The sequence below is a fragment of the Pavona decussata genome, unplaced genomic scaffold (assembly GCF_977016875.1).
Source record: "Pavona decussata unplaced genomic scaffold, jaPavDecu1.1 SCAFFOLD_72, whole genome shotgun sequence".
Lineage (NCBI taxonomy): Eukaryota > Metazoa > Cnidaria > Anthozoa > Scleractinia > Agariciidae > Pavona > Pavona decussata.
Window position 1 is genome coordinate 387,223 of NW_028145491.1, and position 26,189 is coordinate 413,411.

The 26,189-nt window shown below is 37.6% G+C and overlaps 1 protein-coding gene and 1 long non-coding RNA gene across 2 annotated transcripts in view; one reads left to right on the forward strand and one right to left on the reverse strand.

Annotated features, from left to right (window-relative positions):
- LOC146476769 (uncharacterized) overlaps window positions 1-26,189 on the reverse strand; it is a 178,435-nt gene that overhangs the window by 127,446 nt on the left and 24,800 nt on the right. The window lies entirely within an intron of this gene.
- LOC146476778 (uncharacterized) lies at window positions 5,105-26,137 on the forward strand. Its single transcript, XM_085113925.1, has 13 exons — window positions 5,105-5,428; window positions 8,004-8,142; window positions 8,896-8,950; window positions 9,517-10,046; window positions 10,981-11,277; window positions 13,025-13,184; window positions 13,547-13,752; window positions 19,160-19,344; window positions 19,886-20,479; window positions 21,451-21,665; window positions 23,016-23,056; window positions 23,261-23,357; window positions 23,947-26,137. The coding sequence occupies exons 1-13, from the start codon at window positions 5,150-5,152 to the stop codon at window positions 24,143-24,145; spliced, it is 2,997 nt and encodes a 998-aa protein (XP_084970051.1). The 5' UTR covers window positions 5,105-5,149; the 3' UTR covers window positions 24,146-26,137.

Here is a 26,189-nt window from a genome sequence, read left to right on the forward strand (position 1 = left end):
ACACATAAACAGATTAAGTTTCTTCGCGTCTGTTCATGTGACCCCGGGTCATGATGACGCTAACAGCAATCTCCGGTATGATTGTTGAGAAGGCCACATTTAAATAAAAGTGTGCTACGCTTTCTACCAAATCTTGTGGTGATCACTGGCATTGTATTAAAACGTAAACTTTTGCAAGCGTTTTCCGTCATCATTGTTCAAGTCCGGATATTTAAAGGTTTGGACAGAAATAATTTAAAGTAGTCATTAAGAATTTCCAAGATACTTCTCTCTATGAATGCTTAAGTCTTAATATTTTTAGTCATTTGTGTCTTCCCAGAGAGAACTATCTCGGAAATTCTTAATGACTACTTTAAATCATTTTTGCCCAAACCTGTAAATATCCGGACTTGAACAATGATGACGGGAAACGCTTGCAAAAGTTTGCGTTTTAATAATAATGTCAGTGATCACCACAAGATTAGGTAGAAAGCGTAGAACACTTGAACGTGGCCTTCACAACGATCATACCGGAAATTGTTGTTAGCGTCATCAATGCTCGGGGTCATACAGATATTTATATGACTCTCGGTTCGTATTGAAACATAATCAATGTACAAATGGTTTCTGTCTCCAAATCAAAGGTGAAAACGTAAGGATTAAAGCCCGAGAATTAAAGCATCCAGGTATGAAGCACAAGGTATTCTACTTAGCAAATGTTGTCCCCTGTATTTTACTCGTGCTGCAAATAATGCAATTTTATCTGGTGATTACTTATTGCTTCACTATACCTCTGTATCTATCGATTAACGCATAAGACTTCGTGCCATGAGTTACGTTGTCGGTCGCGTTCTTTGTAGTCCGGCAGTGAGGTGCCGAGTTATAATTACGTGGGATGCCCTAAGGGGTATACCGTGTCTAAAAATGGGTTCCGGACCATCGCGACCCCCCAAAAAAATAAAAGAATTTGATAACGCGACCGAAAACGTAACTCGTGCCGCCCGAGTACAAAAAAAGAGACCGAGAACTGAACTCTTGGCCCGGAGTCTTATCTCCCGGCCCATCGCAGCCCCAAAAATTAAAAAAAAAAATTGATAACGCGACCGAGAATAAAATAATGAACAAGAATCTGTGTCTATTTATGTGTTTTTCGACTTGAGTTCTATAGACCTTGCAAAGAATCTAATCTCTGAAGGTAAAAAAAGAGTGGTGAGTGACGAGGGCGAGAGCTTCTATTGGGTTGTAGCATTATTTCATTATTTTTTTTTTTTTTTTATATATTTTCAGTTCTTGCATTTCAAGTCATTTCTTAGTGACTGTAAAGGATTTTACGGTATTTAACATCGTTTTGGGCTTTTGTTTGCTGTTATAATAAATCAGGAGCCATAATCAGGGATTGAGATCGTATGCGTGGGGTCCACGCGTCCCCATGTGTTGTACCAAAAAATCTATTTTTAGAAAAAATTGCGCCACACTTCACGTCATAAACCCGCGTGGATACACGCAAATTTCCATGGGGCTACTTCCTTATATTGTGGAAAATGAAAGAGAAAGTCCAGTTCGGTTTCGACAAAATTACATAATTTTAAATACTTTGAATGTGAAAATAACATCTTATTACCCTATACTACATGTTTAAGTTCCTCAGTCTAACCTTACTGAACTACAGCTGTAAACTATTAGGGACAACTCCAGGAAATTCTCCTGGCCGAGTAGAAAACATTAAACCTTACAGTACAAATATAAAATATTCTTCGCGATGCTGATATATATATAAACTTAAATTTTATTCGAGAAATCAGTTTCAACCATTCATTTCAAATTGGTGGTAAATCCTTGAGGAGACGAGTTATGGCCAACGTCTGAAAAGCTTTCTACGCGCTCACTGGCTTGAATATTTGATTCGGCGCTTCCAATAAATTTTGTAAACTATCATTTTACAAGTTCATGGTTTTACGTAGTAAACCGGCCAAAGTTTAGCACAGAAAAGGTTTAATGCCGAGTGCCTGTGAAACAGGTAATGGTTAAACAAGTTAGGGATTATCGAACGAAAGGTTAAAAAGAATCCAGTTTATTGGCATAAATTACGTAGTCAAGCTAAAAGCTGTCGAATTGAGCAGATTTCGTTCACAAATCAGTGCCAAATTTTTCAACATTGGTCAGAAGTGAATTTCTCGATTACTTCTTTTTGCCGAAAAGCTTACTGCTTCTTATGACGGCTGTTGGCTTACTGCCTTCTAGAAGTATCACACGTAAGACTTGAAATTAATGTTCATTCGCTTATTAGCCGTTGATTTCTATGGTCATCCAAGGGACAAGAAAGCTGTAAACACGTTCTTATCTGTTTTCAAACTCTTTCTTTTTTTTAAGTTCGCAGGATAAATTTCCTCAACATCGAAATAAGCTAATAATTCGAAAAATGCCTCCGGCAGAACTTAAGAACTGACGAGGTGAAACAAAACTACCAGCAGACAAACGACAAGTTTTCATGCATATCAGCGGGAGTTAAATGACAGAAGGCATTTTTACCTTATTTTGAAGTACGTGTCTTGACTAAAACCCAGAAACAAATCCAAATGTTTCAACTCGGTGTTGCTCACAGTCAAATGCATTCTCCACTGTTTTATATCCCGGCATCAGTAATAGGCTTTGTTTATAGCCAAGAAACCGGCTGCGGCTTTACGAATGTGAGAAGGTATAATTTTTTAGCGTATTTTTTTCCTGGTGGGAAAGTCCATCCATGTAGCCGGTTGTTGTTTTGCTTCTTCCTTTGCATGGCCACAGAACTTGATTCCAAGCAGCAAAAAGCTCTTTTCCAGTTCAACATGAGCAAGAAAACCGTGAAAGCTGACAGAGTTCAATATGGAAGTTGCGAAAACTGCGTAACAACTTCCAGGTTTGCAGCATCATAACTTTTCACAACTGTTTAGACTTTCTCCAACAACAGATAACTGAACTTTAGACATTCTTCGGGTACTATTTGAACCATATCATACTGGACAAAAGTGACACGGAAAGCAGCTGAGAAAAAAAACCACTAAAGTTAAAAAAAGGTTCTTACGTGTCTGAGTACATATTCGTAAAGTGTAAGCTTTTTTCATTCAGCGGCGCCACCGTTTTGGCGTGTGTGCACGCGCGTATGGCGCAATTTTTAAAAAAAAACTAGTTTTTTTGGTCCAACACATGGGGACAAGCCCACAAGTCAAAATGACATCTCGTTACGGTCTCCATCCCTGATTATGGCTCCTGAATAAAGACATGTGGGACTTTCAGACTCTAACAAAAGCTTTCATTGTCACATAAGCTTAAAACTTTGGCAGAACACCGCAAAATTTGTCAAAAGAAGCGTCTCAGCTTCTAAGATTCTAAGTTTTTCAAAAACAAATAACAGAATTTATAACATAGCTATTAAATTCTTATAATCAAATCAAATTGCGCGTGCGTGCTTCATATTCCCATTGTGTACGCTGATAACGTCAGCAAACAAATGCCTCGAGAGAAAAATTTAAACTACCACGTTAAGAATGTTAAAAAACAATTGGTCCATGGGTCAGCGTGTGTTCAGCGAGATATGAACCTGTAGGAAGTTTGGAGGGCACTCAAATAGCTAGAGTTGCTCTCGGCACTCTTACGCATCTTTCGTGCTCTCCAAACTTCCCGCGTGCTTCATATCTCGATGAACGCACGCTGACGCAGGAACCAATTCACCGTGCCGAAAAAGATGGCGACTGGTGCATTTACCCATAATTCTTAGGGTAAGAAAAGCTAAAAAACGCTAATAAAAACGTACAATAAACTTCTCAAACGGCTTCAAACCTAGTAACAAAATGTTGTTAGTACAAGTTCCTATTGGCTGTGTTAGGTTTGCAAGGTATTGTGGGAAATGTACAGCGGCCCTCTCTTTCCGTACGGTAGATTGTAACTTTGTAAACAGCGAAGAAATAGTATCGCTTAAAATTATTAAAGTTAATTGTTTTATTGTTAAACTGAGCGGGTTTCGCAAGACGAAGACAAATTAATATTCACCTCGACTCCGGCCATGGAGCTACCACAGGCATTATTTCCACCATCGTTCACGAGTTTCTGTAGTCCTGTTTATCTAGCTGAGACGACTGAAAATTTGCTTTTCCGTTAGGTTTTTCAGCCATTTTGTAGCTCAAAAAAGTTTCTTTCAGTACTTCTAGTCAAACAAGCAGAAAACCGGCGCGAACAGTTGTATGGTTTCCAGTTCTGATTGGCTGGCTACTTCTGTGTCTTCTTTGTTATTGACTCAGAACAGCGGGCTAAAAGCTGAATTCTCCAATTCACGACGAAATTAATATTATATGGTTTACCTAAGAGTTTTAATATAGTTATAATGTAATATTTATCAATTTTTGTAAATTTAAAAACATGTAACTACTTTAAGTATATAATTTTTTTAATTTGATGTGTATTTGTTTTTCTTTTGATGAATTCATAAGTGGCGAAATAAAAAAAAAAGGAATAAAATTCATTTGATTATAAAAGGCAAACTTGTCATGTTTTCAGTTCCTATTTACCTAATCTTGTCCCAGGGCCTCTCCTCCTTTTGTCTGAAAGCAGAGAGGCGTAGGGAACTTGGTTAACCTTGGGAAAGATAAATAAATAAATAAATTGTTTAACTGTCAATATATAAAACAACTCTTGTCGATCATTTTGGTATTCACAGTCATGCTTAAGGTGGAGAAACCATACATTTGAGGCATACGAGATCGCAATCCTGAGTGAAAAGGAAAACCTGATCGTTGTCTTGCTTAAGCATGTCGCTATTAGATACAACGATTAAAGTAGAGAGAATGTAGTGTTAAACAGGAGTGCTAATTTGGCTCCTTCACATTACAATCCACATTTCTTGTAGTTTGAAATACGCTCGAATGCTACGGTGAGCTCAAGGCGAAGCTACAACAGTGCTTGATAGTGCCATATTGCCGGAGTGGCTCCACAAACGGCAGAATTTAGCCAGACGTTTGAAATTCCATTATATTTGGACACAATATTACATTTCCAACTCCACTGACTAACATTTTCTTGATAATGATAATAGTGGAAAGTAAAGTACCTAACTTTGAAACAAAATTTGTATTTATGTCAATATGTAGACTGTCAAGGTGATCTTGGTATTGCAAACCATCTGATCTCTGATGGCCAAATGAGTGCCTCTTCTCAATGGGATACCAATCATGCAGCCAATCAGGGCAGACTTCACTTTCAAGCCGCTCCAGGTAAAGGAGGCTCGTGGACAGCTCTTAGAAATGATATCCATCAATGGCTACAGATTGATCTTGGAAATCAGCAAACCAAAGTGACACGTGTAGCAACACAAGGAAGAAATGGTCAAAATCAGTGGGTAACAAAGTACAGACTGCAGTATGGTGAAGATGGTGAAAAGTTACACTACTACAGGGAACAAGGGCAAAATAATGATAAGGTGAGAAATGATTTCTTCATCGAAAGAATCAAAGTAAATTCCTTAGTTTATTTATATCAGATTGAAAGAGACACCGGTTAAAAGCTAACTGTTTCAGCAGACACAATAATAACCTTCCTGATCACTTAACATAATGAAGCTTAGTCACAGTAATGGGAAGAAAGACGTTATTATTCAATGTAATTACAAGACTCCTGCTTGCCCTCCTACATCAAAAAGAAAATGTGGCCAATTAATTAGTATGGACACTAGCCTATCTATATTGTACACGAGAATTACAACCAAATTTGGAATAAGAACCTTCCCTCTAATTAGCACCCACTTCTATTAAGCGCCCACTCCTATGCCCCAAATTTGAAATAAGCACTCAAATAAGAACCCCTTACGATTAAGAGCTTCCTCTAACAGCCCAAACTTGAAAAAAGCACCTCCCCTCAAATTAGGCCTCCTATGACCGAAATTTGAAATAAGGCGCTAACACCTTCCCCCTGAAATAAGCACTTCTTTTGATGAAGCGCTTTCTCCCAGGGCCCAAATTTGAAGAAGCCCCTTTCCGTGAAATAAACGCCTCTTTTGATTGTGCGCCCGCTCCTACGACCTAAAATTCAAAATAAGCCTTCCTTTCCATTACGGAACCCTCCTACGGCCCAATTTTGAAATATGTCCTTCTCTGTTTGCATCTGACTGAGTTACTGAGACAGTTCAAGATCAAATGATGTTCAACTGGTCTTGGGTACATCATTTCAATGGAGGACACCAGTGTCCTATAATTCGCATCCTGGAGAGCAAGGGGAGGGGGACAAGGAAAAGAGGAGAAGAACGCCTGGCACAGAACTTTTCTGAAGTTTGTGTCGAACGTCCGAATTTCGAACGTTGAGGCTGAGTGGACGAAACACAAGGGGTTACGTCACACCGCCGGAAACAAAAATTATCAATAGTGTGAGGATTATTTTGTTGGGAACCGTCTTGAATTTCGAAAGACTGTGATAGCGTTATTAGATCGAGTTGACTTGCACAGAGTGTGCTGTGGAGAAATAAAAAAAAAACAAATCCAATGAAGCACTTAAAAAAGGTTCAAAGTTCTTCCCTGGTATTGAACTGAAGAAAGAACAAGAATCGTCTCTTAGTTTTTTTAAAGAGGTGTTGACAGGTCAACACTACTCCTGTACAGTTCGTACGTGGTATTTAGCTGTAACTAGAATGTCTTTAAGAGATTTTTACTCTCATGTTTGCCGCTTCTATCTCGGTCCTTTCACCAATTTAGCTTCTTATATGCTTGCAGCGGATTAACATGATGACTGATTTGGAGTATTTGCATGATAGACTGAACAAAAGCAACTGTCGCATGTTTTGTATTTTGATATCAAAGGTCATTTCTGGGTTACGAGTGCTGCGTTTATCGCCTGCTTATATGACCTTTTGTTGTTTCTGTTTAGCAAGCGTCATTCGTATGCCCGTTGGGACAGTTTATTTCGGTTTGGTTTGGCTTGTTTTAGTGCGTCGGGTGACAGTACAGCCTTTCTAGTAAGGATTATCCAGCAGTTTTTGTATTGCCGGGCCCGGCCGGCTATTTGTTTTCGTGGCAGGATGTTTTGTGTCTTATCACGGCTATTTGTCTTTTGATTAATAACGGCTGCGTTTTTGTCAAGGCTTCTTCCCGTTCTCATTGAACTGTGAGGTTTGTATTTTCCTCCTGTAATGAAGCTGAAAGTGAGAAGTGATCATCGCAGTGAATTTTCCAATTTATGCAATTGGAAATTGGAAGCCTGAAAAAAATTCAGGCTTCAACGGGATTCGAACCCGTGACCTCCGCGTTACCGGTGCGATGCTCTACCAACTGAGCTATGAAGCCACACATTGGGAGCAAGGTCAATTGTAGGTTCCCAATGGGAACGCGGAGGTCACGGGTTCGAATCCCGTTGAAGCCTGAATTTTTTTCAGGCTTCTAATTTCCAATTGCATAAATTGGAAAATTCACTGCAATGATCACTTCTCACTTTCATCTATATCCGCAGTTCATATATGAATTATTTCATATACTTTACATTGTAATGAAGCTGTACAGTATCTAGTCGCGAATTCTGCTCAGTGGATGCTCAACGGAAAATATTCTGTTTGCATAGCTTCAGTAGCCATATTCGGTGTTATCTAAAGTAAGTCTGCAGTTTCGATTCTTTTGTGAATCTCATCAGTTGCTCCAAGAGAGTCCTTCGCAATGCAGCGGTGTGTTAACTTCAATTTATATCTCTCACAGCGGTAATCGCCGACATGACAGTTGCATGACCGTTATTTTGATTGGCTACTATTTGCGGCGAAGAGTCATGATCATCGAGGGGTTGGAATACTCGTCTCAATGCTTTCGTTTTAGGCTTTTCTTCCCTTTTCCCCTTCCTCTCTTTCCCCCTTCCCTCCCCAGAAAAGCCTGATACTCAGGCTAGATAAATTTGGAGTTGCATGGTGGACATACATTTGCTTTCAGTGAGAAACCAAGCAGAGCTGTATGACTGCACTATTTTTATTAAATATAGCATAACCAACTTTTTATGGTTTCTTGCTTTTTATCTGGCTGATTTAGGAGTTTGTTGGAAATACAGACCAGAATGGTGTTGTTTATCAAAAGCTCAATCCGCCAATGAGGGGACGTTACATTCGTTTCCGACCAACAGCTTGGTATGGCCAGATATCAATGAGGGTGGAACTCTTTGGCTGCAAAGGTGAAGAATGTGTCGTCTAAAAGAACGGTTTTCCTTGCGATTGAAGCATTTTTTTCTGGAAAATTTTCGTAAGACTTTAAATCACAAGAGCAGTTCCAGTTTCTGGTTATCAGATTCAAAGTTACAGAGCATTATTGGGAGTGAACTGCAATATTGTTGTGTTGAGAAAGGGGAAGACGTATCCTTTGGCGTCAAAAGGGTACAAAGCTCCCTTAAGGGCAGGGCGTTTTCCATTTGTTATTGCTCTGGCTGAAGGGAAAATCACCGTTAGATTATAGATACGATGTTAAGTCGCGCTTGAAATTGTTGCAACAGTGGGTGCAAAAAATCGATATTGTATGAAACAACTTTTATCATACAACCTAAGAAGTTTAATTATTCCTTCCTTACTAATGGCAAGTACATCAGTATGAACTCTAAGCCCTTTTCAAATGTAAGTCACGATGACATTTCAGTAACATGATGTCATAACCTAACATGCGAAAAATTCTAATATCCTTATTGTAAGTCTGGGAATGATTAAAACATTGCTGTTTCAGTGCATAACGACGTATGCAGTTATGTAGTTAAATTAATCGTAAAGTTAGGGCATACAAGATGGTCAAGATGAGTAATTTCAAAATTCTAGCACGGTGCCAAATGCTTTGAGTGTCCTGCATTGCACTAGGTGACGTACCTGTAAATACCGTATATTGTGACCCGAACATGGAACTTTTAGTCGATGTTACTTTTAATGATGTCTTTTTGTTTCAGGAAGCAAACTGACTCTCGGCCACTGGCTTTTAGATCGAAACGATCCAAACGTAAGGTCAGTCAATAAAATTGTAGAATTGTTAGGACGCCGGACTTGTGAGCCGGAGGTCCCGGGTTCAAGTTCCGCTCAGACCTTGGATTTGTTTTTCAGTAGCGCCGTCTTCAAATCGAAGGCCACGCTTTGTAAATAGCCAACTGGTTTGCCTCCCACAAGTTGGGAATTTTTGCAAATGTTATGTTCAGTTTGTATATTTATTCCACTGATTTACAGTGTCCCCAATTAGCACTACAGTGTTAAATAGCTCAAACTTAATCGTTTCTCCCATGCTTGTGTGTGGATTACAGACTCAGCTAAACGTACTTGGTCAATGATTGAGCAATGTTCAATCTAATTAGCATTTCGTTGTTTCAGTCATTCAACCCCGTATTTACCGTAAGACTGAATTGAAAGTCTTCCCCAGAATTTTCAGTTTGGTGAATTTTACCAGGCATAATATAAATGTCCTTGTACGTGATTAAGTTCGTGCATTCAATTGGACAATATACCTACTCAATATTTATGAGTTATTGAAGGTTTCTATATTTCGCAGTTAAAACAAGGTTTCTTTTTTTACTATGCAGGTATTCTGGTGATGAGGTCATCATCAGGGACTGGTGTCCTGAAAGAGAGGCTGCTCGTTTCATTAAAAGTTATTCCAAAGCTACTTTGTCCAACATGAACATAACGAGCTGTGATTTTACCATAGCATTCTGGGTAACATCCACTACTTCTGAGGGACCAAAGATAGCAGTCTGGTCAATCACGGGAAAACTAACTTACATAGCAATTAGGACGAGAACCATTGAAGTACAATCGCTGTTCAACATGTACACGTGGAAAAAAGAAAACTTTCCGGATAAACATTGGAATCACATCACTTTAACGTGTGAGAACTTTAAGATCAGGATGTTCGTTAATGGTAAAAAAGCAGAATTAAAGCAACGTTGGAAGCAAGGGTTCTTTCATTCTTCAGATAGTTACCGGCCTTCATATATCATTGGAAATTATAAGAATTTGTCAGTAAAAGCCCAACCGTCTTATGGATCAGTTATGGATCTCTATATAATTCAAGGAGCCTTGACTGTGAACCAGATTTCAGACTTGATCAAAGGTAAAATAACATTATATTAGAAGTTGGATTTTACATGATGGCAAAGATAATTAATCATACCTTGTAAGCGGTTTTAAGTCGAAATCCTTTGCTTTGGCAGGTTTCTATATTCACCATATTGTTATGACTGGGAACTGAACTAAGTATATTGTACCAGCACACGTCATCACCCTCATCATCATCGCAGTTTTCTTCCATCGTCATCGTCATCACAATCACCATCCAATGGAACAGTTATTGTAATATTACAATCTCTTACCATCATTATCGCTCACCATTATCACCACCAACATTGTCATGGTAACTTGTATGACAAGTCATCATCACCATCTTTTCTATCGTTATCAATCGTCTTGTTTATCATCATTATCTTTTTTTGGATAAGATAAGAGGAGAAAAAAGCAGTGTTTCTCTATAGCATTGCAGCCATAATGTTTAATACAGCTTTCAATTAATTTGATTTAATCGTATATAACATTTTCATGCTTATTAATAGCTAGAAGAAATTGGCAAACGGAGAAACAGCTGAACAAACCAGAAATGCAAACGAAAGCGCAAGAGAAAGAACGAGAGAACAAACAAACCATATAAACAAACATGGATAGCCAAATGACCCAAATAAAGATCAAACGGTCCACCGACTGCTAACCAGATAAAATTAACAAAAAACTGACTGAACTTACCTTGAGAAACCAGATGAACAGATGAACGACTGATAGACAGATGTTTTGTTTGCAGTCATGCTTATCATCATTTTCATTTCGAAGGGTGTGCTCTATTTAATTTGTCAAAATTATATTAATAAATAACAGATATATTTGTAACAGTATAAAGAAACTTGATTATTTAAGGTTTTAATAGTGCTGAGTGCATAAGGGTTTTAAGGTTGACCTTTGCATCTGCTGTAATTTATATTTTATTTCACTGATTATAGGGAAACCACTGGTGCCTCCTATAATTACCAACAAAGAAAAGGAAATAGATGGCTGCAATGTAAGCGTTATGTGGATCAGAATCCCAACAAGCAGCGCATGCTACGTTACGTACACAATACGCTACAGGGAAATCAAGACATTCATGAAAGATAGTGATCCTGGCTGGATTGTAATTCACAATGTTACAAATACCTTCCATAAAATACCACTTGACTGCGATAAAGAGTATGAAATAGCAGTGACTGCTGGATCCACGAGTGGCTGGTCAACTTCCTGGCGAGTGAAAACCAAGTCAGGTTTGACAGTACTCAATGTTTGGCTCAGGCTCTCACTAAATATAAAAATATTGACTGCCCTTACTGGGGAAAAATACACAATTCGTATTAATATTTTTATGTGCTGCTAACTAACTACAGGAAAGATGTAACTAAAAATATCGAATCATATTACATGTTGCCATGAAAACGTTTATTTTAAGGGTCACATTCAATACCAACTATCCCTTACTTTCACAGTTCATAGTAGAAAACAACTTACATGTAACATTAGGGACGGTTCATTATTTATAAGGATGACTGAGTCAGAAAAAAAAACTGAATGGGCTTTGAAAACATTTTCTTTCTGTGGTGACGGGCTTTGTGTTTTTTTCTTGAACAAACTGACCAGGTTTTAAAAAAATATTGACTTAACCTAAAACTGCGGTAGAAACATGACTTCACAGTTGTTTGGTGAGAACAACACGTGGAACCTGTATTCGTATTGAAATTCACCCGATAAATTGCAGTACGTTCATGTCAAATAAATATTGCTGCAATTTTTTGATATATTTAATTGCTGGGTAAACTTGCAGTGAAACAACGTTGTCGAAATGGCACATTTGTGTCAGCTGCTATTTAGTTGTTAGTCCTCTACATTTCAGAGCTCGTAATCAAATTAGAATATCAAAGGATGAACTAGGATTTTAAATACTTTAAAAGTGAACTCCGACAATTGCAAAATTAGATCTTTGGACTCCACCGGATGATACGCAACACAAGTTGTGTTGAGGATATCATGTTACAAAAACTCCTACATGTTTAACAAGAGCGCCCTATTTCTTCCTTCGGAAGCTGGGAAATGCATGATGAGGCATTGCAATTTGTGATGGTGTATTCAGCAAATTTGATCTCCTTTGTTGCACGTCTTTGACACCGATGCAGTTTAGAACAGAAGACGAAGAAAGAAAAAACGATCATGATAGGGTTTCTGTTGTACCTTCCATAAACAGGGTTACAGTTGTTAACGCTAAACCATGTTGTCGGTGTGGTTAAAACCTACTCCGGCATACCACGGTTTTACTAAATCTGTCTAAACATTGCTCAATAAATCGACCTGATGAAAAGATGAGTATAACCTCTTGTTATCAAGGGAAACCACCTGGCAGTCAGTTAATGCCACGTTTACCTCAATAACCCCATTCAGCCTGGTTGTGGTTAAGTGGGGAAGAGACAAAGTGCTCATGCTGAGCTTGGGTATTCAACATTCAACACGCCCAAAAAGTTAATTTCCTCTACTGACAACAGATATAGTCGTTCGCCCGACTTTAAGTTTCCGTGGCAACAAGATTTTGACAACCTGGATTTTCTTTACCTTTTTGTGAAGAAATACAGTGTATTGTCATGATTTTTAATAACATGTTATAATTTAAGCATTTCTGATTGATTTCGATTATTTTGGGCTCAGTTTGAACGATTTTATGAGGATTTAGAGAAATCGAAAATTCCAAGATAGCGGCTGAGGAGAATAACGTCTTTGGCTCATTTTGCAGACACCACTGAAAATAATTTTAGCCCTCCAGGTTTCATTTTCAAGTATTAATGGTTTTAAGTTACAAAGGAGGTGAACCTTTTTACCCCTGCCTGCCTCCTTTCCCCCCCCCCCCCCCCCCTCTTCCTCCCCTCACTTGCTAGGTTCAGGAACTAGAACAAAATCCAGGCGAATAGAGTTAATGTTACTGTTATAATAAGCATAAAAGTGATTGTTATGAAAATGATTTTTTTTAAGTTAAAAAGGATTCTCCTCCTACGGGTGACGCAATTACAGACAGCCTTGCAAAAGTGATCTACATAAACGTGGGAGTCACCGTTGCTCTAATTGCCGCGATAGCTGTGGCAATAATTTGCTACAGAAGACAAAAAGTGAAACAGCACAGAACTCCATTAAGGTATGAAAGCAGTTACTCGATCATTTAATATGACAAGTGAGGCAAGGGATCACACTCACTATTCAAACATTTTTATGGCTTGAATTATGTCATCTTTGTCTTATTTCACCAGTATGATGAACAATTAAACAGGTCAGTTGTTTACACACCGTAATTCAACGCCATGTAATTTTTACTTACATATAATAATTGTGATGCCTTTGGTGGAAGGGTGAAAAGTGAGTTTACCAATCTATTGAACCTTAAATATTCTGAAAGCTGGTGCTTGTGGCACCTTGCATAAATGAAAGAAATAAACACATACCATCAGTTCTTTATAGTGGTTAACGGATATTTAATTTAATCACATTATATCTTCTAAGATCCAAGTCCGACATCATTCCATATTTGTTACGAGAAGTCCCGCCCGAGCGAGTAACCTTCATGGAGGAGCTGGGTCGAGGTGCGTACGGTAAAGTTCATAAAGGAATACTGAAGGAATTGCCCAAACGTGAAGTATTTTTAAAGCCCAGGGAGCTGAGAGTGGACACCAGTGAAGGACGACTGGTCGCCATAAAAGTTCTACTTGGTAAGAAAATTACTCACGTATCATTTAGAAATGTTTTATCATTATCATTATCATTATCATTATCATTATCATTATCATTATCATTATCATTATCATTATCATTATCATTATCATTATCATTATTATTATTTCAAAAGCATTGGTTTCTCTATTTCTCTATTTCTCACAATATCTAAGGGGACACAATTGAACCAGTTGTAAGCAACTCCAAAAACAGATTCCTTGGTCGTCAAAGTTTTATCCAGAAACAAAATTGCCGGATTCCTTTGAACGTCGCAAATTATTAAGTAAAACACCCAACCTCTCTACGACCATGTAAGGTGGCTGAACACAGTGTCACAGTACCCCTGTATCGTTTTCTATCACTTTATTTTTACAGTTTTATATCAACCACGTGCATCATTATTTCTTTACAGTACAACTATAACTACAAGTGAAAATGTTAACCAATCACAACACTTTTTGAACACAAAGGATTCTGAAGTTGTTGGCAAAACAAACAATCACATTAAAGTATTTAGAATATACATCTGGAAGTAAGTTTGACACTACTTAAACTTGCGGACGTCTTGGAAAGTAGTTGCCTCTGTCTATGATTGTCCTCTTTCGATCCCAAATTGCGGACTGTTTACAGAAAGGTGGGCAAATCAAAGTAGTTTAAAAAAATAGTTACAGTCATATTGTCTAAATACATTGGTATTAGTGGTCCGTTTACAAAACATTTCGACATCTATTCTTTTAAAGAAGCATTGTCACTGGTTAGCTTTACCACATTTGCAGTAGTTGAATAATTAAGCTTTTCAGACGGCATCGAAAAGTGAGAGACGTTTGGTGCATGCTTACATATTGATCTATTTATTGACGCTTTCGTTGAGATATTGTCCATTCCTTGGAAATATGGCTATTAAAAACTGGATTTTTTTGTTAGCTGAATAATTAGGGTGGATAAAAAATTTAACATATATTTTGATTAACATTCTTAAGAACCATGGTCCCCTGTAATTTTTACAGACATTTTTTGGGTTAATCTCTGCTTCCTTTTTACTCCTTTTTGCTTTAGCATTCACGAGCATAGTGGCTTTCCGTATGCAAACGAATCACCCACTCCGGTGTAACCGGAAGTGGAATAATAGCCAATCCCACAGCAAGGGAGACAATAGGGTGATTGGTGATTGGTTGATCTTTGCGCTAGTACCCAGATTCTTCTTACACACGCGCGAACTCAAATTTGAAAAACATTATTGGCGAATTTAGTTGTCCTGGCTTTGCTCTAAAGATTCGGATAAAAATAGCAGTGTTTAGACGTCAACCTGTATCAGGACGGTGGATGAAAATAGCAAGGATCTTTTTAAGCGCTAGGAAACGATCGATCTTATTCTTTCGATCCTGCGCCACTGTGTGGAAATGTTCCACCCCAATAGATATAGAAGATTTGTTGCGTTGAAGGAATTTTTTTTAGTGTGATAAATGTTAAAAGTAGAAGGGGTTTTGCTCTGTCGGTGGACGGCGAAAGTTCCGACGGCTTTAATCAATCGAGGAGGTAAGATAACTTCAAATGTTTATGTATGCTTGCACACTTTTTAGTTTGTGTATGTTTTTGTTTTTTGAGGAGGGAGCAATTTTCTAGAAGTAATCATTAAGCAAGGTAATGTTCAAATTGCAAGCTAATACGGATAATAGTAGGCCAGTGTTGTTATATGAATTCATGTAGTCGGTAACATAATATGCACAATAAAGAGATCGTTCCAAACTGGTACACCGTGGACCAAAACGGTTCCTTAATTATAAGGATTTACAAAATATTTTATATTTCATCGTTTTCTAGTCAAATTGAGTGATTTTGTTTTTGTTGACGTTTAGGTTCTGTTCGAGGAAGATACAAATTGGAGATGTTTGAATACAGGAGAAATATTTCAAGTCAAGTTAGCTTTGTGTCATTTTCCTATTATCTTTTAAATACTGAACTTCATAGCTCATTAATTCAATACAATGGATTGAAAAGCTCATTTTTAAAAATTTCTGTTATTCCTAGGTTGATATCTATTCTTCTACACATTAAAGTTGTTTACTAGGTGCTCAGTCCCATGCAAAACTTATATCGATTTATTAGAGAGTCAAGATGTCTTTAATGCTGTCAACTTAATCTTAGAATGCATTATAATTATCATTTATTTGTCCATTTGTTTTGGAAGGGATAGGAAAAGCATGAACCTTTCATAATTTCCTTTCAACCACATTAGTTCTTTCGTTTTTAGAGTGCAAACTGATACTGTTTTGTTCAGGGAAACCACAGCGGTAATTAACTGGTTCTTATTCTTGATTTTGCAAAGTCAATGAATGCCTTATATGGAAACTAGTAAGAATGAAAACTGGATTAGGGAGTGCATTCGATGACCTGGATCCAAGGTTCTCTCTCCTTTGCCAAGTTGGTTTGACATAAAATCAAATAGCACTGGGGTATAAATCCTCAACTGTCCCTGTCTCAACTGTCTCCACTGTTACCAAAAAAAAGTCGTCAGGCAGATATCCTCAGCGGTTTGTTTACACTTTGCTACGAGAGAGTTAACTTGCAATAAAGTTGGAAATAACACAACAATAATTATTAAAGGATAATGAAATTTTGGGCTGCGCAGTACTGATTATACAGTTGAGAAATCAGAGAATTATCTCGCATGGAGTGTAAATTTCTGTGCTTGAAGGAAACCACTTAAATTTCGCATTGCCCCAGTGAGGACATTTGGTCCATCAGTGATCAAAAGCGTGGGGTCATGGGTTTGAATCCTACCAAGGTCAAAGAGTTTTTCTTTCCCTTGCATCAACCACATTTCCTAACTGAGGTAATACTGAGGAGGAAATTAAATGTTTCCTTCCTCCACAAAAATTTACATTGCAGATTTTATTCTCTGATTTCTCAATTAGGTTAGCTGGCTTGCTTCAACCCATTAACCTTTTGTCCTTACAAGCAAAAACCCAAGTCAGTAGACTGCTAAACACTACACTGCTGCAGCCTCATCACTCCAGCTTAATGGATTGCACCTCATCTGAGAAGTCCCATTCATGGGAACTAATTTACAACAATAACTCAGACTCTGCGCACATTACCTGATGGGCCCTTGTGCATGATCTTTTCAAGGAAAAAAAAGTAAATGACGTCATCGAATGGTGTGACGTGCACGTGCATGATCGAGGTCCAGGGTCCACGAACTGACCAACAAAGTTTTGCAAAGTTTTTTCTTGCATACTTTCATTTTAAGTGACGTCATCTAAGTTGACAAGCTTAGCTGATGGTCTTAGATGGCTTAGAAAGATGGCCACGTCTGGGAGAAATTCAGGAATTGCACAAATCGGTCATGACCATAACCATGTGCATACGGTGATTCTCGAATTAGAAATTTTGTAAGTTACATTCTAATAATTCACTATACAGATTTAATCATCATCATCATCATTTTCAAGCTATCCTCTAATTTCAAGGAGTCAACCCACGTACCACACCGTGTAGCATGAAAATTTTGCGGGAGTTTTATTTTGCGACTTTGCAAATTTTCGATTTTTTTGTGGTTAGTGGGAACAGATTTTTGCGGTTGAGATGACTGAAATTTCTGGCTGGGAACTAATTTTTGCGATGCTCTGGTTCAAGCAGCAGGATATTTAAGTGGACGAAATCTGAACATTTTCAACTTTTATTGTACTGTCATTTGTATCACAGTTCCGTGTACTAGCATATTAGAGACATATCACTGTAATACCTTACTGCGCAAAGGGACTGAACAACAACAAAACAAAACAAAACAAAAAGCATACCCTCCTACCATGCACAGCCAAACACTGTTTCGTTCATAAGGTTTGCCACGACCGGTATAAGTACCGTATATTATTTTATAACAAAGCAGTATGAATTTTGAATTACCGTAGCTGAAACCTTTCTAGGCATACAGAGATGCTTTCGAGTGAAGAAGTAGTTAGTTTAAAACTTTGAGACCTAACTGGGAACTACCAGCTAAAATGCAAAACTATGCTCTACTGTAGCGCAATGAGACAGACTCATTCGATAATAATTACACTTAATCAGCTGAACTTCTGCACTTTCGCAGTTATGCACTTCTGTGCAGGCCGCCGCAGAAGCGCTACTAGGACATGGTTGGTCTGCTTGACAATTCTAGTCTCTGCGTTCCTTCAGATGACCCATTCGTGCCAATCTAATGTACTGAATTGCTTTACTCTTGACAGCTGTAGTTGCTTTTTCCAATGGAAAATCTTGTTAATGTCTAATGTATATTGGTCCGGTGGCATAATTCTATTAAAAGCGGAGTTTTTAACTTGACTTAAGGAAGCGGGTGCTTTTTCTGCGGGAACTAATTTTTGCGGCTTGAGGTCAATCCGCAAAAATTAGAACCCGATTTTTTTTTTGTTTTGTTTTTGTTTCTAGCCTATAGAAAGATGTCATTCACCTTCTTTAATTCGACGTTATAGGGTCAAATTCTGTGTTCAGTTCGATCAAAACTTTGCACATGGCTGGTGTAGTGCTACTGGATTACAATTTTTCTTTTTTTCCAAACCTTTTAACTGCATTGAAAAGGCTTTTTTGCTTCCGTCCCCATCAGAAAATGTTAAGAATAATTTTTAAAACCTTGGTCACATTAGATTAAGTCTCAGAACCAATAATTAGATATATATTTTTTTTATTTCCAAATAAATACTGTCCTTCCTTTTTACATTGAATTGTTCAAGCAGTTTTGTTCACCCTTGCCAAGAAACGCCTGATTTTGGCGCTTTTTTCTTCAGCAGCATTGGCATTTGGATCCTGTGAGATTTTGTTCAGTACATTTTTACCTTTCTTTATTTCGGTATCGGACGGTATTTTGTAAAGCCTTTTAAAACATTGTCAATTCCTATTTCAAAATTTCGCATCCCAGTTAACTTTCAACTACAAGCCAAATCGGACTTCAATTTTTACGCTTCTTAGTACGGGCAAAGAGGTACGCGGCCTTTAAGGACTGGGGCGAAAGTATGTTTTTGCAGCAAAGATGACCAATACGCAAATAAAGCTGTGGTTTGTGTAAGCTCAGTTTCCCTTGCACAATTATTTAACAAATAGATTTATATACAACACACTACATGTTACAAGGGTGAAGATATAATTTCTCAGCCCATAAGAAACAAACCATCAGAGCCATGTTTGATTTCTTCACACTTACGCAAGTGCTGATTCACCTCAATGAGCAACTGAAACTGAGAGCATACGTCAGTAAACATTTCGACAGCCACCTTAATGTTATGCCGATCAAATGGGATATATATGTTTAATGTTAAAGTCACCTTCTAATTTTTTGTCGCGATGAATTACTTGAAAAACCTCCTGGTCCATCCTGGTTGTGTTGCTGATTTTTTTTCTTTCTTGCTGTAGAAAGAGCCGGCTTAGAAGGAAAAAAGGACTTTCTTCAAGAAATTGACGTCATGAAAGAAATTGGTTTTCATCGGAATGTTGTGAGCATGCTCGGCTACTGGGAGAGATCAGAGCCAATCATGTTAATACTGGAGTATGTGTCACACGGGGATCTCCTCCAGTGGCTTAGGAACAAAAGGCATCAGGTATAATTCAAATAATCTTGATAGTTCTGCTTGTCGGGATCATTTTCTTAGGACGAAACTTCAGGAAAGCAGTTGCTAAAGGATTGTTGTGCCTGGAAGTCCTGGAGTGTATGAATGAGTAAAAACATGCATAGGGTAGCCACTCTTAAAATATTGTTTTTGTGCACAGTCATTCATACTTTCTTGGTGTTATATAAAAACTTGTAGATTAATAAGTGTACATTAATTCTTTATTCTGGCCCAGAATAAAATGAGATTCAGCGTTTTCAGTTCTGTTGGTATTTTTTTTTTCTTTCACTAACATCTCCTCAATAATCGTTAAATAATAAGGAGGCGGCGTGGTCCAGCGGTTAGGGCGCCGGACTTGAAATCCGGAGGTCACGGGTTCAAGCCCCGCCTCGGCCACGCTTTTAAATAACCATTTGCCTCCTGCCAGTTGGGACTGACAGTAGCTTTGGGTAGCTAAGTGCATTTCCACTATAAAGAAAGTATTTAGTTTAAAATTTTAATTTAATTCTAATGTTTTTCTTTAATTCGACAGCTTAAGATGAAAAACCCTGTTGACATTAACATCTTTGAAGACCTCGCACCTTGTTCAAGTGAGGAAGGTGATAGCAATGATGATGGAAACCCAAAAATATTTTCTGTAATCCTAACCAAGGAAGATGCCCTAGGAGAAAATGCGAAAGACGAGGAAAGAAAAGAAGACAACACGGAGGAAGAAGAAGACGAAGAAGAAAAAGCAAAGGTCGATAAAGAGAATGACGTAACCCCAGGCAGCCTTTTATTCACAGCTGAATGTCAACCTTTCAGCATTTTGGAAGAAACAGAGTTATTGCTAAGCGACAAGACTCAGCAATTTGGATCGGACAAAAAGCGGAAGGAAGAGGTTGTGTCAACTTTGGATGTACCTATGGTCGAATTTGGCCGTGTTCCGAAAAGAAAACCGCTTCCAACTCCACCAAACCAAAAAGAAGATGAGCCTGTGGAGAAACGTTTGACATCAGCCAACGAAGGAAGTGCAGATGTGAAGATCACCATCCAGCACGAGGATGAACCACCCAGCAATGATGACGATGATAACATTTCCCCAAAGGATATTCTCTGTTTTGCGTGGCAAATAGCTCAGGGAATGGTAAGTGAACAACTCTAAAGATTACAATCAGAGGTTCATCTTAATATGTAAGAAGAGGAAACCCACTAAGAACTCTTTATTCCTTCTTCTCCTGTATGGCACCTGTTAGCTTTCGTACAATGTGGATGATGGAAGAGGACGGAAAACAGTCTTTGTATGACATGACTTACTTCTTGTTTCTTCTCGTTTGTATTCACGTTGTAAACTACCAAAAATGGTCATTTATGCTAGGCATAGCTTCGTAGTTAGCACTCACATTGTTTAAAAGGACATTTGAGCATCACTTTTTACCAGCCGTGCATAATCTTCCAGTCTCATTTCTTCTGGCTATGTAACCCTAATTTTAAATTACTGATTTTTTTTCCTTTTTTCCCCGTAACCTCAGAAATCAAGTTTAGAATTTGCTTGCATTCTAGAGCTATTAAAATGGCTTTGTATCCATGGCATTTGTAACTTACTCTAGAGAATAGGTCTTTCTAAATTACAAATTTTTGACAAGGCACAAACTCTCATCGAAATAGTATCCATCCTGCTCGCCAAATGAATTTTTCCCTGCCAAGCTGCAAAATTTCCGTCATAAAAGGACTTAGTTCAACACAGGCGTTCCAGGAGTAAAATGTTTTTTTTTTCCTATTTAAGTGCCGCACATCGTGCTCCACGCCGTACTGAGACCTTATGCACCGTGTTAAATAGGTGTTGGAAGCAGTATGCCGTCGAAATCAATTTCTTTTGGCAAAAGCATTAACATTGTTAAAATCCCAAGCTGCAGAACAGCTTGCTTTATGATATGATGTTGGAGTAAATGTATAACTTCATGCGTCGAGTGACTGTACCACTTGGTACTGCGTCTAGAGTTGAGGCGTGTGAACCGAGGCCTAAATTTGTTATGAGATCTTCGTCTTGAAGGTTGCTTTGTCCAAAGAATATGTTATTTACCTTATTAAAATTCCTTCCTATTTTGGTTCTGATAGGATTACTTGGCCAGCAGAGGATTTGTTCATCGAGATTTAGCAGCCCGTAATGTCCTTGTTGGTGAAGACAGAAAGGTGAAGATTTCTGATTTCGGTTTGCTACGCCACATGAGTGATGGGGAGATCTATGAGGTGCAGCACACAAGGAAACTGCCCATCAAATGGACTGCGCCTGAGGCGCTTGAGAACGGCATATACTCCGCTAAGAGTGATGTGTAAGTTTGTGAAAATAAATCACATGAATCGATCTTCTAAAGCATATTACTATATACTTATTTATACTTCTCTCTAACGCACGCAGTATTAAAAACATCAGGATACTTTGTTCCTAATTTTATGATAGAGCCTTTAATTTTATTTGGTTGAATTATGGTTATCATGGTTATAATCATCTTACACGCCGTTGAATTGCACAGGAAGCCGGATGAACAAAATGTCCAAATGAACACGAAAGCGGAAAACGAATGAACCAACGACCAGGAGAGCGAGAAGACAGCCGAATTAACGAGTCGACGATCAAACGGTGAATCAAATTCACACAGAATTTGATTCGCAAGAGAGTGGCAGATACTCCTACGAGTAGTGTTAAAATTGTTTGTTTCTTCTTTAACGCATCACTCGAACTTATAACCTATGGCATTAAGATATTTAGTAACGTGACCACCTTGCAATTTTAAGCAATCTGATTGCTTGTCTTATGATGATCCATCCAAGTGGAGGTGGATAATTGTGGACTTTTTACCACAAATATCCACCAATATTCACCAAGTTCGCAACTGTATTTTTATATACTAATGCAGTGGATGAACAGCCCCAATTAGTCTTTTTGTTTCTGGAATCAAGAAAAAAATAGCGTAAAATCAAGGAGAGTTCTGGGAAGAGGTGAAAGGATGGCAAAATACTCGCATCCGAAATTTGATTAGCCAATAAGGGCGCACCTATAAAACACTTTTCGTCGGTTTGGTTCTTATCAGCATTAGATAATTAAACACAAACGATGCCGCCTCTTTCCAAGGACTGTGTTGTTCAGAGCCGTCAGTAGCAATGTAATGGCCGAGCGTTAGATTGCGTCAAAACAGGAAGATATTCAACTTCTGACTGCCGTCAGTGACCAACAAATTTGAAGGTCCTTTGTTATTAAAGTCGCCACTGTCGATGTTTTTGAAGGCGAATAGTGTCAGAAACGCTAGAATAACCTAAATTCGCGAATTAGTTGGAACTGATAAAATAAATCTGCCTGCAATTTATTCCTACCCTAATCGTGTTTCTGTGGGGGGAAAAAGACGAATGTTTAGAAACGAAACGTCAGCACTCACACCTCTTTACGGTGGCAAATTTGCCCTTAGTTATCAACTTTGTTGATTAACCAAACATTTGTTTCTATATCCCACCTCCGCAACACCACAGTTTCTTTTAAAACTACCCCTCTTATCCATAGCTTACTATTAGCTGCTAGTCCCAGGAGAAAAACACTTAAGCACTCTACTTACAAAACAACTCGGACACTGGTTTTAAGCAAACTAGAGACAAACAATTAATAAGTTTCTTAATACCTTTCGTTTTAGATGGTCTTTTGGAGTAGTTCTGTGGGAACTGGCTACTATGGGTAAGAAACTGTTTTTGTGTCTTAATGCTGTTCAATTTCTAGGTTTACAAATATTGAATCTTTCTTCATTCTCATTGTCCCGTAAATTTAAAACCGAATATCTGCTTCATCCTGCAATTAAATCGTGCAAATATTACAATTACGCTGCTATTGTTTTAAGATTTCTTTAAAGTCTCACAATTCCTCTTCGATCTGACATTTCAGGCGGCATCCCATATCCAGGAATACGCAACGGGCGGATGTGCCATCTTCTGAAAGGAGGATATCGCATGGAGAAGCCCAAGACGTGTAATAATGAGATGTAAGTAATTTACCGCTGAATCTTCAATCTTCTGTAGAAATGAATAAACCACAAAACTTGCAAAGTGTAAAGTTGAATACGTAATGTCCTCAAATGTGACTCCAGGAAGGATCTGTGATTCTCTGGATACCTCACCGAAAGAGAAAAAATATGCAGTGAACCCAGCTAATAAAACAACCTAATGAATATGTTCACTACTTTTTGGTTCAACGAATAATTATTCATGAGTCGAGTCTATTCAAAAAATGTTTGTTTGATAATTAAGAAGCGCTAAACTCCAGTTAGATATTGCAAGGTAATAAGAAAATTAAAAATGTGACCTTTGAAAGGTGCAGAGTATTTATAAAATCGTGAAAAGACATGGTAATTTTCTCATGTATATTTTTCAAAGTGAATAGAAAACGTTTGTTCACTTTTTGTTTTGTTAAAAATCTAATGGCAACCCTCGTTGAAGTTTTTGACGGTTCCAGTCAGCAGCAAATTGCACTAGCCGTCACGGTAGTTGTTTCCACGATATCGAACAATAGTTTATCATTCTACCGAATTTTCTACCTGTGTCCGAAATATGCGATTTATTTTATTTCAACAGATACCAGTTAATGATGGACTGTTGGGAACACGATCCAGACGAGCGTCCAACGTTTGCACAACTGACATCAACATTTGAAAGGATGATGACGGTCGACGCTCCTTATTACGATTTTAATCAACTCGATGAACGTGAGCCATGCTACAGTAGCACAGCTGAAAGCACCAGCAAAACTGTTGAACAGGAAACAGATCTGTAATTGTTTCAACATTGCTGATAGAAACCGCATTAAAAGCAATAGTTTTTATTGAGTTTAAACTTGTTGGGTAAGCAGTAGATACTTGAAAAAGATACTCGTAAGGCCGTGGCCAACGTTTAATAAGCAGTCAATAGTAGTTATACTGATAAAAATAGAATAATAATCCATCAATTACTTCATCAATAGTATTAAAGTTACTTAAAATAGTATTTAGTTGAGTGTCGATGGTAATTTCGTGTTAGCTTTGGTTTTGCTTTAAGCAGTCAATAGTAGTTATACTAAAAACAATAAAATAATAATTCATCAATTACCTCATTAATAGTCTTAGAGCTACTGAGAATGGTATTTAGTTGAGACTACTGACTTATTTTCCGTTTGAATATTATTACTCTTTACATACTGTGACATTTTAGGCCAGTAACTACTGGCTTATTTTCCGTCGGTATATGTACTGTGACATTTTAGGCCAGTAACTACTGGCTTATTTTCCGTCGGTACATTAATACTGTGACATTTTAAGCCGATAACTACTGGCTTAATTTCGTGTCGGTATAATAACTCTATACTAAAACACCGACGAAAGTTAGTCTCTTAAGATCTTACAATATATAGACTGTGTTAATCGCATATTATGTCATAATATGTATTCCCCCTCATTTATGGTATTAGAGCTACTTAGAATAGTATTTAGTTGAATGTCGATGGTTATTTCGTGTTAGCTTTGGTTTTGCTTTAATCAGTCAATAGTAGTTATACTAAAAACAATAGAATAATAATCTATCAAATATATATGCCTCAATATTGGAGCTACTTAGAATAGTATTTAATAGAATGTCGATGGTAATTTCGTGTTAGCTTTGGCTTTGCTTTAATCAGTCAATAGTAGTTATACTTAAAACAATAGAATAATAATTTATCAATTACCTCAATAATAGTATTAGAGCTACTTAGAATAGTATTTGGTTGAGTGTCGATGGTAATTTCGTGTTAGCTTTAGTTTTGCTTTAAGCAATCAATAGTAGTTATACTAAAAACAATAGAATAATAATTTATCAATTACCTCAATAATAGTATTAGAGCTACTTAGAATAGTATTTGGTTGAGTGTCGATGGTAATTTCGTGTTAGCTTTAGTTTTGCTTTAAGCAATCAATAGTAGTTATACTAAAAACAATAGAATAATAATTTATCAATTACCTCAATAATAGTATTAGAGCTACTTAGAAAAGTATTTAGTTGAGTGTCGATGGTTATTTCGTGTTAGCTTTGGTTTTGCTTTAAGCAGTCACTGAGTAGTAATACTAACAACAATAAAATAATAATCTATCAATTATATATACCTCATTAATAGTATTAGAGCTACTTAGAATAGTATTTAGTTGAGTGTCGATGGTAATTTCGTGTTAGCTTTGTTTTTACTTTATGACGTTTTGTGATTGGTCAGCAAAACTCGCACCACTTTCTCAACCAATGAGAAGCAAACTAAGCCAATTGTGAACTGCTCACGGTTGGCTTTTATTTTCCCGCGCTTGATGCCAGTTTGCGAATTGTGTCCATGTTATTTGCTTCAAATTTTGATAGGTTGATTTCGCTGTTTTTGTCTGTGTTTGATCTGCTATAGTATAAATTTCTTTTATAGAGTATAAATTTCTGGTTTGCCTTTATTGGCCAACTATTCAATGCAACTCGTCATATTAGATTTGGTTTTAGGCAAACTCAGATGCTGGCACGTGGTTTCATTCCAATTCCTGAGGTTTTGTTCCAACGCAAGAAGAAGAAGCGTTGAATGTTTGGCTATGAAACCAACAATCTGTATGTAGGAGCCCTCATGTGTGGCTTTCTGACACCTGCACCTGTTATTGCATTATTCTTTGAAAACAAAACCTTTTTAGGCAACTAATTTTTAAACTGTATTTAGGAGCCCTAATATGTGGCTGTGTGAAAAGTGTTAAGCGCCCCACCCCTTATATGGCGTTATTCGTTGAAATCAAAACCTGTTAAGATAAAATTTAGGTATCTAATTTGTAAGCTGTATGTAGGAACCC

Excerpts from the sequence above, each read along its gene's own strand:
- LOC146476778 (XM_085113925.1), top strand. The coding sequence starts at position 5,150 with ATGAGTGCCTCTTCTCAATGGGATACCAATCATGCAGCCAATCAGGGC. Across the intron at positions 8,143-8,895 it reads GGAACTCTTTGGCTGCAAAG|GAAGCAAACTGACTCTCGGC; the intron begins GTGAAGAATGTG and ends TTTTTGTTTCAG. Across the intron at positions 23,358-23,946 it reads AAGACGTGTAATAATGAGAT|ATACCAGTTAATGATGGACT; the intron begins GTAAGTAATTTA and ends TTATTTCAACAG.